This window comes from Varanus komodoensis, unplaced genomic scaffold (assembly GCF_004798865.1).
Source record: "Varanus komodoensis strain SLA01 unplaced genomic scaffold, ASM479886v1 scaffold4, whole genome shotgun sequence".
In the NCBI taxonomy this organism is placed as follows: domain Eukaryota; kingdom Metazoa; phylum Chordata; class Lepidosauria; order Squamata; family Varanidae; genus Varanus; species Varanus komodoensis.
Window position 1 is genome coordinate 4541756 of NW_025335941.1, and position 15231 is coordinate 4556986.

Here is a 15231-nt window from a genome sequence, read left to right on the forward strand (position 1 = left end):
ACAATCCCCTATACTGATACAATACACTAATCAGTCTAGCTTTTAGGAAAAGCTGCACTGCAGAATATTCAATTTACCTTGAAAACGCAACAGACACTTGCCTGGGTGTAAGACGCAGGTAAATACTGTGGAACTTACTGCTGCATAAGTATGCCTGATTTCCATTTTTTTTTCCAAGGGCATGTGGATGTTGCTGAATGAACACTTTGAAGCTGTGTATTTAATAAAAATTAAGAGCACTCAAATCTTTTATTATTGAATACAAAAATACTTTATGTAAAAATAATAAGTTAGTTTATTTTACACTACTGTACACTATTTTGCTGTGGGTACTTTCATGTTGGATTACTCATATATATATATATATATAATATTTACACAACTTCATAACTTTGCACAGAGCATCTCCAACAGCATGTCATCCATATTCACCGTTCCAATGATGGGCCTAAAGAAAAGTTCAGCAATAACGTTGGCATTAATGGATCTGAGCATGGACAGAGCCACATTTAGTTTGGCAAATCTGGCCTGGTCCCCTCTGTGAATCAGTCTGACATGTTCATTTAGGGCTTGCTGTGCTTCTTGCTGAAGTCCCTGGATGTACTGTACACAGTGAAGCCCTGGCAGATCTGGAAGAATGGAAGGAAAATATCAAAACTAAGTTAGCTTCTTATATCATATATTAAAGGCATTATAAACAGTTAAAACTGTCTTCTTACACTGTGCCAACTTACTGGGAGGTTTAAACCCTTACTGGAAGGTTTGAAAACTTGTTCCATTGATTAAGAACAAAAATGGACTTTTCTGAACTTTTACTGATAAGTCAGCTAAAGATTGATTGTTCCAATAGATTAATGTAAACTTGCAAAGTTGTTTGAATGGCATTTCAAAGTTTACAGCTCCATTGAAATCCATGTTTTTCTACCCCTGATTTCAGAGAATGAAGGGGGACAAAGCCACTATTAACCAGCTGGAGTGGAAACAACAATTTTTGTAAAACTTATTAATTTCTCTAACATGAACACATTTAATCCTATTGGTTATAAAATAGACCAACGAGGTTTACTTTTTAGCATTCAAAGAGCCATAGGTAGCATACAAAAGGGGAAAGAAAGGGTTTGCTAACAACTTGTTGATAGTCAATGTCATTCATGTTCAAATGAAACACCAAGTGCTTACAATGAAATTGCAACAGACTTGTGGGAAGGGATTGTGCTTGCATTTCTTCTATTTCTTATGTTTGTCAGTATATGTTTCAAAATTTCAATATAATTTTTGAAATCCAAAATAGATATATCTTCTGAAATGTCTATTCTGTTTCCTATGTTAATTATATGCATGAATATTATAATATATTAAGTACACAGTATTGCTATTTCAGTCTACTGATATACTTCAAAAATATTGGGTTGTTAGTACAACACATTTTAAAATACATATAGATTATATACTAATAGGCTGCATTAGGTCTCTCGCTCTCTCTTGTGGTGGCATTATATAGACTATGCTAATAATGTATACGATTAGTATCTCTCTAGATGTTGTGGTTTAATTCCCAAAATTGCAATTTTTCTTGGAAATAGTTTTTTTAAGTGTCAAAATTAGGTACTGTTTACACTTGAGTGCAGTGCCAAAATGTGAATCCTTATATACAACACAATAACATAGAATTGTTCTTGTAGTCTTAACTACTATACAGTACCTTATATATTTATGGAATTTTCTTATTGTACTGCATTAGTCAATAAGGTTCCCTGAGCAGGTCATCAAACTCTAGGGAATTTCTAGATCATAACTGATACTTGCTTTATGTTGCAATTTAAAAGAAAAAAGAAATAACCCCAGCAAAAAGTGCCCCACTAATCCAAACATGCCTCACAGCTGGAATAAGAATGTGATGTCTTTCACACATCATTGCCTGATTTCATCATAGCCATACCATTTTAGATGAAACCCTAAAATGCCAACACATAAAAAGATGAAGATGTTCTTAGCTCTGTGGTCCAGTCCTAGACAGATTTACCCAGAAATACGTTTCTATGACTGAAAGGATGGTCTCAGTTTTGTGGTCTCAGTTTGCCATAATTTCTTTTATTTAACAAAAATGGGCACTCTTCAGCCTAGAAAAAGAAAAACTAAAGTGAGCCAGTTTGAGCCAAAATTGTTTTAATTCTTTTGGAATATTTCCTAGCACATATGTTCTGCCAGAGTAAATTTTCATGAGCAGAGCAGATACAGAGTTTTGAACCTTTCCCCATTTTTTCAAGTCAGGATGTGACTTAAGGCACACTGTAAGGTGCTTCTGCACCAAATGATGCAACAGCAAAGGACTTCATTAAGATGATAAGAAGAAACATTCATTGTATTAATTCCCCACACGCACACACACAGAGACTTCTTCACGTGAAACCGAGAGGCATGTTTTCAGCTTCTGTACTTACTTGTGCAGAACTGAGGTGCCTGCAGGCACCCATCCAACCCTTCAACCACAGAGAAGTGCCTTCTATCGCCATCTGCGATCTCCGCACCCCACCCAGCACTGCCCTCTGGCCCTATGATCTTGACAGGTACCTAGCAGAGGCCACAGGTCAGAACAACCCGCAGGTGATGGCGGGGAGGGGATTTCTGCAGCGGACCCTGCCAGAAAGGAAGGGCAGCATAACCCATCCCAGCCAGTGCAGACCCCAACACTGCCAAACGCAGGGCGAGGGCGCGGCACAGGAGTGCCCTGCTTACCCGGGTTGAAGAGCACGGTTCCCTTGAGATAGGCGTACTCCTTGGTGCTTATGTCCAAGCTCCAGCATTTGGCCAGGAAGCCTTTGATGGCTTGGATCTCTCCCGCAGATGGTAGCTTAGGGCTGCCGCCGCTTCCGCAGGTCGGCTCCAGCTGCTCTTGGGTCTTGTGCAAGAGCAGCTGCTGCTGCTGCTCGCCGCGCTGGTTAGTCAATATCCTGTGCAGCATGCTCAGCTCCGTGGTCTCCACCGTCTCGAAGTGCACGCGGTCCTGGGCCAGCCCCAGCACGAGCAAGGGGGCCCAGCAGCTGCGTACCAGCACCAGCTGCTCGTCCAGGGGCAGCTCCTGGAAGCACGGCACGTTCTTGACGAAGCGCAGCGTCTTCACCAGCACGGCCGAAGCTGCCTTGCACGCCACCTGCGGGCTCTTCAGGGCCACCCGCCTCTGCGAGCCGCACGAGCAGCCCAGCCCCAGCCCCAGCCGGTGTGCCGCCTGCCGGGGCTCAGGCGCCGCCTGCTCGCTCGCCGCCTGCTCCTGCTTCTGCTTCTGCTGCTCCTCGCTCTTCAGGATGTTGTAGAGAATGCTGCTCTGCCGCCGGTTGTCCGTGCAGCAGCGGCATCTGTCCACGCACGCCATGGCTCCGGGGAAGGGAGAGAGGGAGAAAGAGAGCGCGCTGCCGGGGGAAGACCGGGAAGCGCTCGTCCCTGCCACCCCTTCAGCCGAGCTGCGCGCTCGCTCGCCCTCTGCTCGGCCCTTAACTTTATTTATAGCGCGCGTGCAGCCGCGCTGGCGAGCGCCGGAGTTCAAAGGCGCAGACGCTCGTTACTGGCTGAGCGAAAAGGACAGGGCGAGGGAGGGAGCGAGGGAGGGAAGCCCCCGAGAACTCCACCTTCTTCCTCCCCTCTTCCTGGCTCCAGCGAAGGAGGAAGCTGAGGAGGGGTTTGCCTTTGTGCTCGGCTCGCCATCGCGCCGCTACCTGTGCCTCTGCCCCGCCTAGGCGGCCCAGCCTTCGGCTTGCACGAAGCCAGCGCCCGCGGGAGCGCAAGACTCGTGGCCCTGGGACCCGATGGGCCCTCGCGGTCGGGGCAGCGGAGCGCCCCTTCCCGAAAGCCAGATGAACGCAGATCGAAGTTCGGGGAAGCAAATTCCCTCGAGGAGAGTCTCCCAGGGAACTCATCAAGCACCGAGAGTTGTATGGGGACTCGTGCAATTCAGATTTTCTTATCAAAACTGCAGGATGCAAGAAATGGTTTTAATGCACTAGTTTTGGAGAGTCCACCTAAAATAATTTTTCATCTACATTTCAGTGCATTTATTTTTATTTTTTAAAAAGTTAGTTTTGAAGGGAACATGGCTGGAGATTAAAAAGTGGGCACCAGTTTGTTAAAATAGGAATTCTTTCACTAAACATTTTAATAATGTTTAATGATTCCATTTCCCTCATCTGGGACATTGCCAAGTCCTAACTAAGGTCTTCTATTCAAACTTTCAAAATCGACACATAGATGCAGTTTCTTTAAAAGCCATATTTTGCCCGAAGCCTTTGATAAATTACCAGTGTTCCCTTTTTCTTCACTAAGAAATTATGGCTCCAACTGCAAATTTACCTGAAATCAATTCTATTCTGTATACCCTGAAGTGCGTGATCTTGCCTAATCTTGGAAGCTAAGTAGAGTCTGGCCTGGTTGAAACCTGGATGGGTGACTTAAAGCTGTGATCACCCAGAGAGCTTCAATTACAGGAGGTATAGAAATGTACTGGATGATGATGATGCGAATTGGACTTTCATGTAACCTTTGAAAGAAAGTATAGGGATTGAGTATACTCCAGCTGTCCTTGGAACATAAGAGTTACTACAGGCCTCACGGCTTAATGAGATTGAGTAGGAACACATAGATGATGTATGTAATAGAAAAATTCTGCAAAAGTCTGGTGACATTCACACTGAAGAGGTTAGACTGACGAGCTCTTTAGTTGTGCCTAATTTATCGTGGAAGGGAGTGGGTAGAAAAAAACATAGCTGGTCCGGCAGCTCTGGGTTGGTTCAGACTATATTCCCAGTTTTAAAAAATGGTTGTTCACTAAGGGCTTGTTTAAACTAGACCATGTATCACTGCTACAGATAACACGAAAATGGGCATGTAGTACATCAAGCAACATCATAATATCCTGTAACCTATAGAGAACTATTCTTGATCATGGCACTTTTCTTGATGATATTGCTGTTGGATTACATCTGTACCCCATTTTTCTTCCTCTTGCAAGGAACCCAAGGAGCTCACAAGGTTTTCTGCCACCCCATTTTATCCTCATACCAACCCTACGAGGTACTGGCCCAAAGTCACTGGGGATTAGAACCCATCTCTCCTGAGCCCCAGTTCAGTACTCTAACCACTATGCCATACTGGCACATGATATTTCAATGGCTGATTAAAATGAGAAGTATCAAGCTATAAAAATCATTTTGCATGTTGGACAATAGCACCACAACACATTTCCAACAGAATGAGCATATAAAGGCTACTGCAAAAACATAAGGGAAAAAACTAAGTGCAAAAAGATTATTGAACATTATAGTCTGGTATCTATATTAAATATTCACTAGCATTTACTTACTACATCTACATCCTGTCTTGATGAGAAAATTCCACATGGACAGGCAGAAGTTTCAGGGAAGCCTCCCATACTGGCGAAGTCTCTCATCTGCTTAGCCTCAAGCAGATGTATCAAGCATGGTCTGCATCTTCTATGAAAAATGGAATTAGATTAAATAGAAACACATGTACCAGCCCAATAAATAGAAAGGCTTTGCTGAAAGGGTTTTACTTTTCCCTATAGGTAGAGGCAACCATGTCAACTGTATTCCATCCAGGTAAACTGGGAGCAAATTCTGAATCAGCAACTGTGACTCCCAGAAACTGTGATGTGTGACCTCCCTTGAAAGCTCCTTATGATATTTGTACAGAGATATTTGAGGTGAAAACATGAATGCATCTCCCTTCATTAATAAATAAACCTGAAATGAGTATAGTTTCTCCCCCATCTCCTTTGGGGGGGGGGGGGGAGAGGTGGTTGCTTTTTATACAGTACAAGAGTCTTTTTTATACTAAAATAGAAAAAGTTACCACAGACTCTCAATTTCATTTTATAAATTGCATGCAATATATTTCATTTATAGTCATCAATTGTGTGCTCATAATTCAGCCCCAAATGGGAGTTTCTATAATAAACTGTTTTGTTGGCTTATTCAGTAAACTGGTAGAGGCATGTTCCAATTTTATGAGATTTATTACCTGTGTTGCTGGATGACCTTAGCATCTTGTTCTCTTTCTCCTGGTGATGAGAATTAAGAGTTATTACTGAGTGCAATGGAGACTTCTGATGCTCTTCTAGCTTTAAATGGTTTAACTCTGGAAACCAGAAGGCTTTAACTCTGTCTTTTGTGAAAAGACAAAGTAATTTCCTTGATTTAAATAGGCAATTGAGAGGAGTTAATGCCCTATTTTTTAAAAATAAAAAGTTCATAAATATCTTTCCTGGTGTTTGTTTTGTTTTTGAGGGCTAATTCCCATGTTACCAACTGTGTAATGATGCCATGGAACAAAATAGCCCCAACCCTTCACTCTGATCTGGTTCATCTGTGACTGCTTTGTGCAGACAGGTCCGAACTATGAAAGGATCTGCTTTACTTTCATGGCTATGTGGCCTCCACTAAAGGTGCACTTTAACTTTCCATTTCTAGTTGCCATAATGTTCCATATATATCTAAGAAAAATGTCGACACAACACATGTTTTTATACACACATTCCAAAGTTACATTAAAATACGTCGCACCCAATTTAGTTAGAATGTAGTGGTGGATGCTGCATGAATGAATTCAGCAGGCCAATTTCAGAAGAAGTGATCATATCAACTACATGGAGATACTGGATTAGAGCCATAATCTGGCTCTTATGGATGGAAAGGTGACTTGGGTCTGGAGGAACTCTGCCCAACTTTTGAGGCTTCCCCCTTCACCATCTACTGAACCCTTATTGTCTGTGCAGGATTTTCAGGGGCCTGGACAGGCTGCTTTGTCAGGTAGAGAGATCCTCTTCTACTAGCATGACTCTAAATCTGGATTCAATGCATTGTGATAACACAGAAATATCCTCCAAAAATATAAGAGAAATGCGTGCAGGCAGGATCATTCCGAACTTTCTATCAACAGAACTTTGTAAAAGCATTTGAAATCAAATGTCATCAGTCATCCCATCTCTTGCTCCAGCCCCATGTCTGGAGGGATATTCCATAGACATAAATTTAGTAAGGTATTTTCCATATCCTACTACTTTCCCCTACAATTAGAGGCAACCATGATCAGGGGAATAATCATTGTGTTTGAATGAGAAATAGGAAGCCCCCTCAGTCATCATTTTTTCAATGCAAGGATGGGGCTACTGCATTTGGGTTAGGGCCAATACAGCCCCATACCCTGGATTTGCCTTTATATATCCTGTTCACACTTAATGCCTGAAAAGAGTTTAGGTAGCTAGTCAGCCAAAAGGCCCATCAAGAATTGGCTCTACCATTAGATAGAATGATGTGGCAGTAAATTAAGGCTGTCATGAAAAGGCAGCTAACTTAGGCTGTCATGGAAAAGCATCTAACTTGTTATTTAATTTATTAGTACAGTATTTTTATTGCCAAGGAAGGGAGAGATGTTTCTAGGGCTTTCTTCCATAGGTAAGGCTTATGAGACAGAGTGCCACAGTCAGCTAAGGTGGAAGGTGCTAGGTGGTATGGATAGGATAGCAGCAGTCTCCTGGCTGGTCTCTGTTGCAGGATAGTTCTGTGTGGTCAAAGCAGCTTGTCCTGCATCACCCCAGAGTGTGTGCTGTTTTCAGGTGGAGAAGAAGACGGTGTTGGGGCAAGATTCAGCTGCCAGTCCAGTTGCCTTTGGGAGGTGGAATGGAGAAGCACCATTTTGTTTTGAGGGGCCTAAGATACTACATAACTTGGCAAAGAGATGGTTCCCTTTTTGTTTCTTTTTCCCTTTTATTTTTTGCTCTAACTCTTCAGTTAACTTAGTCCAGTCCTAGCCATAAGTTACCAAAGGATTAGAATCTGGTGGATTACTTATTTCCACGATATTGAAATAGATGGAGAGAAATGAAGGTGAGTTCCTTCATTTCAAAAGACATGTTTTCCAATATTTGAAACATGAGAGTAAGTACACCTATGAAAAGCTAGAACCTTATTTGGAGTATCCAGGTATAGGTTTAAATGAACAAATTGATTTTTAAAGAATCTTGTATGAATGTCTCTAATTCATTGTAGAAAACAGAAGAAAATTGTTTACAAAGGTCTTTTTCTTATGGTTGAGGCTCTTTGTCAACAATTTGCTCTCATCCACATGGAATACTAAAGAGGATAGACCCCTTGAACTGTTTATTTCACCACACAATCTTCTTTCAAGATTGGCATATATACACAAACCCAAGTAGTGTAGTCTGGATTTCAGCTTGTAACCGGAGTCTTCTGGATATCCACTGACTTCAAATGAGAACTGTTAATCATTATCTGATGGTTAGTAACCAAGTAGCTAAAAGGACCTAGAAAGGATGAAGATATGAAGAACTGGAATGATTCATAGCTTGCAAGTTGACACAGACAAATGGCTGCTTTATAAGTCAATGACTATCTAGATCTCTCTGCAGCATTTTGTTCTGGGAAAAGAAAAGAAAGAAATTATGGAGTGATTTCCCTTATGGCTCTATTAAAAAGCCTTTAAAGAATGGATTTTCATTTTTTTCTTCTTTGATACTTGTATAGTTTCATTACAATATTGCTAAAATGAAATCATCTCTCTTGACTCTTCATTTCTATGATTTGTACATTGAAACATGGGAACACAGAAATCAGTGTAACAAAAATATACTAAGTCAAATTGATTAGAAAGAATCTAACAGCTGTTGACCATGAAGGCCACTGACAGTAATTTTCAACTTTAAAGAGTTAGAACTACTTAAAGAGTTGCATTAAGGAAATCACAGTTATTGTGCTAATCAGCCTCTTAAACTCAATTTCAAAATTTCTAGCCACTCTTCTACCTAACTTGAGTGGTAGATACAGTCATGCCTCAGATCTTAGTCACTTTCTGCCTTTTTAGATGTGAACTTATGATGACTGACTGGCTGGAAATTTATAGTTGGCAGGTAGATTTCACTTGTATCTCTTCAGTTCCATCTTCTGAGTTATAATTTCTTACTAAATCTCCCTCTATTCACAAATTCTTTAAAGCAGCTTTCTTAAACTTAGGACCTTCCAGATAGGTTGATGGTTGCTTTCCAGATGGGTTCCCAGCCAGCATTATCATGGGGCACGCTAGCTATGGATTATGGGAGTTGGTCCAACACTTCTGGAGTGTGCCATGTCGAATAAGGCTGCTTTAAAGGATTGCCAACCTCTCAGTACTTTACTGGACTGACCAGTAAAATAGTGTTATGTGATTTGGGTTTCTTAACTCCTCCATTGTGCAAGAATGCTGTCTGTTTTTAACTTCTGGGTTGTTCATTCCACAACAACCCAGAGCTAGAGGTTCACTAGTGACAAAAACTATCCAAAGGTAGGGTCCCTGATTTACATATCAAACAGATGGACATGCTGGAACAAGTTTCCATTCATACTTCTGCTGTATTGTCCATGGTTTATCACCATGCCAATATATGTACCAGATTTTAAAACCATGCTGAACAAGATCCAAGGCAGTGCAATGAAGAAAAATATTTTCAGTGGGAAAGACTGGTAATATATGAATAGTTATTGATCTCCCTCTGTGGTGCTATTATCTAAGGATCATGATGGCTATGAATTAACACAGATGATTTCTAGAGAGGTGGTGGTGTTAGACTGCTGCAACAGAAACAGCAAAGGGTCTTGTGGCACCTTCAGGATTAACAAATTAATTCTAGCAGAAACTTTCATAGACTCTTTCCATCAGATGAATGAAATCACACCACCTTGCTCTTTTTCACTTGTTTTAATTTTATACTTTTCCACTTTGGTACTTAGCAGTGTTGCCTTTTTTGTCTGAAACAGATATTACCTAATCAGTAACATTACATCCTTTTAACCAAATGGTAAAGGTTTTAATTTAGTTGTTGTTTTGTTATGTTGTAATACAGTAATTTATAATATTTCTTTCTTTGCCAGCTAACATAATTTAGCTGAATGCATCCCAAAAATCTACTCAACAATCAGATGAATGTCCACTAACTTAACATTTACTGTAAGATGATTCTTCCGACTATTATTATTATTATTATTATTCTCCTCAAATGTGAGGATCAGCATCCTCATTTAAGCATCAGGTATCGTTGCAGGAAACCTGACTGATAACAACAAGGAAACTTGAAGTTAATCCAATTTCTAATGTCCAAGATAATATTAAGTGAAAGTTCTACTGCTGCCCTGCTGAGTCAAAAAGAAAAGATGAGGTAACCAGTTAAGATGTATCATCTACATTCTCATTACATTGAAGAAAATAAAGGAAAAAAGGCCATTTGTCCAAGGGATTTGTGTAACATTCATTTCGCTCCATTTATTTATGTTAGCAGTAGACCTTCTTTCTGAGCAGACATGCTTAGGACTGTACTGTTGTTTAATTAAAATAATTCTTTATCACCCTTCAGCAAAATTTCCAGAACAGGTAACAAACTACGCCCCCCGAAACAAAATATATTACAATAAATTACAGCATGTTAGCACTGTATTGTTTTAATGACTTTGGCTGTTTAAATTAGCATGATATAGTTCATGAATTAAATGTGATCAAACACTGATGTGCAGCCTACAGCATGTGGAAATCCCAGTTGTCACTTGATTGTCATATAACAACTAGTTGTCTTGTTTGAATTAATATTTAATGCAATGTAAAAACAAAGATCAAGAAACAAGAACACACGTATAAAAATGCAGACCCACAGTGTTTTTGGTGCTCTTGATATATAAGTACAGACACCAAAACATGTTTATAAGTATACTTGTATTTAATATTTACTGAGATTGTTCACCATTAGCCAATGGTAGTTTATGATCCTGATAGGGTTTTATCCAGAGCTTGATTTTATAAGACCAGGAGATGAAAGACAGAAAATGCCATCAGTGATGAATGTTTCAGTAATGAATTGCCCATAAGTTGGACAGGCAAACTGGTGGAAGTTTTGATATGTGATAGCAGTTGGAAAGAATGATGACCAGTTAATTTACAGAATTTTGCAAGGTAATTGAAGATTTTTCATATATTCAGACCCCTTCATATAGTTCACACCTCTTTGAATTTAGATACAGATATAAATGCATCAAATAGTAATTCTTCAGATTGGATATTTATCCATCCAAACAAAACCATCTTACAGTCACACTAACTTTACTGTAAAAGAAATAAATATTGAATGATGCAACTGAAATCAGGAGGACTATTAGGTATTAAATGTTAAACTACATTATACCCATTTCCTCAATAACTGATTTTCATATTTGAGCATAACTACTTCAGACAAATAGCAATTTCATATATTTTAAAGCCTGAAATCACACTTTAGCACCCTTTTAGAAAAGCACCTTTTTGTATGTTCTGAGTACTGTTTGAAGCACAACTCCTCTCTCTCTTATATTTTCTCTCTCTCTCTCTCTCTCTCTCTCTCTCTCTCTCTCTCTCTCTCTCTTATATACAAATATTAGATTTTTGGTAATAGATTTCTATTATGTCATACCTTACTAATTTGATTCCGTTTTGGTTCTGCAATGGAGATAGATCATCTCCCAGAAGAAGCCCTGAACTGAAGTGCTCATTTCTGGATGAGGTCAAGTCAGGAAGCTCCATCAACCTGCCCAGTTCCAGAAACAAGCATTCCCGCTTCCTCCCAGATGCACTAAATCTCTGCTGCCCACATAATGGGTACCCTGCTGATCCCATGCCTTCTATGTGACCTATATACTGACTGGGTTATGAGTGGGGTGAAGTTCAGGGTTGTGACAAACACGAAGGAGGGTATGGATGAATTTGCTGTTACCCAAGAAATTCCTCCACCTCTTCAGAAAATCTTCCTCTTCCCATCGGAACCCTGGATCCACTTTATTCCCATGAACCATAATTCTTTGAAACCGTTTGTGGTTGCTCTTGGTTTTCGGATTTCAGGCACGTTGCATGCCATTTCAGCATATTCATCAGTCTGCAGCTTTCCCGATATAAGCAAATCATTCTTTTGTCCTTCACCCCATGGAGAGGAAAATGCTGTCATCACTCAAAAGTAACTGACCATCCACCTAGCAACTTTTTAAAATAGCCTGTCTCCATTAAATGTGTGAGAAAGTATTCATTTAGTTAATAGCAGCAGTTTTATAATAAACAGAACAGCCATGCATTTTGTCATATAACAGCTGACCAGCGTCAGAGTAGTATCTGCTATCTTTAACATGCACAGGATAATTTATTAGGGATATCCTTTTCCTTCTCCCAAGAGGACCTTCATTAAAATCATCAAGGCCATTTCCAGACAGTCTAGAGTAGATTGTGCATTCTTATCTAAAGTTAAAAATAATTCATATTTCTTGCCTTTGCTTTTAAAACTTGCCTTTCTGACCTCAAGAAACAGCCAAAGGGGAGATTTTTATTCAATGAAATTCAAAAGTTGAACTGGACCAAATGTCTTCTGACTGTTCTGTGATTATACAATCCTGTGAGGATGTCTGATTTTCTGTATATGGAGAACCCAATTATGTCAGGATTGTAGACAAAATTAACATCTGCCCAAATCTATTAACAGTTGCTCAACAAAGTGAGGTTCAAGCATTATAGCTCCCTGGTATATGTTTCTCCTTTGATATTTTGTCACTGCCAAACATAAGTGGTCCTTTTCCATTACATTCAAAGCCCTACTATATGCAATTTAAAGCTGCTTGCCAAGAGTCCAAACTGTAATTGTAATTCCAGGAAATCTTATGTCCTAGATATTTAGATATCTAATTTACACTAAACACTCAGGAAGAACATTTGTTCAGAGATTGTCACCAGTCTTACCTGTTGGTGTATATAAAAACAGAGAAATGGAGTTGGTGTCTTGTTTTGCTTTGTCTTTGAACTGCCAAAGAGTGAAGGGATGAACCATAAGGAATTGATAGTGATTTTTTTACACTATCTTGTGTCTTTGAACCAGCTCTTAGACATGCTATTACTGATATGACATGTTTCCATTCATACAACTGTACTGAGAAGATACCTGATAACGAAATAAGTGGTCAGCTTCCAACGTTAAAGCCCAAGAAAACCCTTATGTTTCCTTAGTGCTTTAATGTTGTGCCTTTTCCCTATTCTCTTTTTTAAATGGCATTTACACAGTCACTCCAGTTCAGTTTCCTTGGGTACCAATTATGTTGCATATTGCCATAGTTTTCTCTGAGATTTATGTTTTATAGATTCTTGAATTTTATTGGATCAAACAGGCATAGACCTTAAGCCAGGATAACTACTCCATCTTGCTCTTCCTCACCACTATACATTCACTAGGAATATAAGCTATGGTGGTCCATCTAACCTAGTATAATCAGTACTGACAGGCAATGGCTCTCTAGCATTTCAGGCAGGGTACTTTCCCACCTGGAGATGCTGGAGGCTGAACCGGTGTTGTGCCACTGAGCTATGGCACCTCCCAGTGATTAGCGTGATAGTCATTCCATGCAGGTAAGCATGTTGGCAGATTACACAGATCAGAGGCTGAGGCTACTGCTGCATGGATGCAATGAGGTGGGTGCACAGTTTTACAGGTGGCATTCACAAGGTCACTCTACTGAAAGTTCTTTAAGATCACAGCAGCTTTACTTCAGGGGAAGCTCTGGTCTGAATGGTCTTTATGTTATATATAGAGAAGCCAGAAAAATGCTGACTGGATTTTTTGCACTGGCCCTTGCACTAGAAACACGAATTCTGGCACTAGTTTTCCAAGATCTTATGATGCTGCTGCCTAAATACAATCGCTTCTATGGTGTAGCCATTATTGTCCAATGTCTCATTTCAGTGTTCCAGTCCCTTGATTATCAACACCTTAATCCATTTCATTTTGGTATTATAAGTATGACTTTAGCTGCCAAAGAGATTGTGTTCCCTGCTTTTTCAGAAAATAATTGTTGCTTCTTTAATCTTTATGTCCAGCAGGAGCATTAAAACAATAATAACTCACAAAGGAATCATCTTTGCAATAATAAGAATGTAATGTGGTGCATCAACTCTTATTACACGTAGGTCACTGTTCAGTTTTATGTCCATAAATATTTAGTGGGCCATGCATAATGTCATTTATTTTTTCCCTAATTAGTTTGTGCTGTTCCTTGCTGAGGCTTGTAAACTTCTGCTTCACTGATCCAATTGTTGCTGTGATACTGTATTATAAGAGAGGTTTTTAATCTCTTCTCCTCAGAGAGTTTACTCTCTCATGCCAGCATACATAATAGTTCTTGGACAAGAAACTACTTCTGCTAGGAGACAAGCATGTGAACTATTGGGGTAGGAAAGGTGAGATGAGGTGCATTTATAGTTCTAAATTATAAGAACAAGAAAGTGTTCCAGCACATTAACTTACAATTTGTATGAATACACTTTATAATAAATAACTGGCATAATGATATTACAGAAAGAGCAGGCACTATGGTTAACTTCTAATAACAATATGCTTCACACCAATTCTGAGTTCCCTTGCAGGTCGGGGGTTCCAGTGCATAGTAATATGTTTCAGGGCAATCCTCTTCACAGAAGTGAAGCAAACAGGTTGAAGTACGAAAAGAAGGACCCCAAAAAGAGTTCTGAAAGAAGCAAGCATGCATTGTTCCCGCCAGTACCCCAACAGGACAAATATATGTTTACTTATTTTATTTATTAACATTCTTCATATTTGTGAATACAGTTCTAGTAAAGTGGTTTAGAAGTAACATAAAAATAAAGGCATTGCAATAAACAATATTCCAAGTTTTTAAAACTTATACTGCATAGCTTTTTCAAAGGGCTGGCTTAATGTGATGTATGCGCACACCTAGTCTGTTTAATTAGACATGGAAAATGATTGTTTCAATATATATACTTGATAGATTAAAATATCTTAGGATAATTATAATTTAACAGTTTTGGTGCTATTTGTCTGCTTAAGATGATAAATAGGGCATTCTCAACCATGTTCAGGGTAAAATTTTCAGTAAATAGAAGTGCTACATTGTGAGCTATATCTACTTTCTTTACTGAAATAGTTAATAAATATTACCTTCTAAACACATTATACATTTTTTCCTTTTCCTTTCCTTTTCTCACTACTATACCAGAAAATTCCTTGACATTGACCTACTTTATTCTTGAATTATTTAAGATGTGATTGTGTAGAGTGTCCTTGTTTGAAGGGGAATAATATTACAAGATTTTAAAATAACTATTTGTATCAAGTGATTGGTTTCTGCTGTTTAACTCCTTAAA

The 15231-nt window shown here is 39.4% G+C and overlaps 1 protein-coding gene across 1 annotated transcript; it reads right to left on the minus strand.

The window, feature by feature from the left end:
* Nucleotides 1–384: 384 nt before the first annotated feature.
* NR0B1 (nuclear receptor subfamily 0 group B member 1) lies at nucleotides 385–3370 on the minus strand. The gene is made up of 2 exons (XM_044442607.1): nucleotides 2737–3370; nucleotides 385–629 (listed from the first exon to the last, which is right to left on the minus strand). Exons 1-2 carry the CDS (start codon nucleotides 3368–3370, stop codon nucleotides 385–387), a joined length of 879 nt encoding a protein of 292 aa, XP_044298542.1.
* Nucleotides 3371–15231: the final 11861 nt, after the last annotated feature.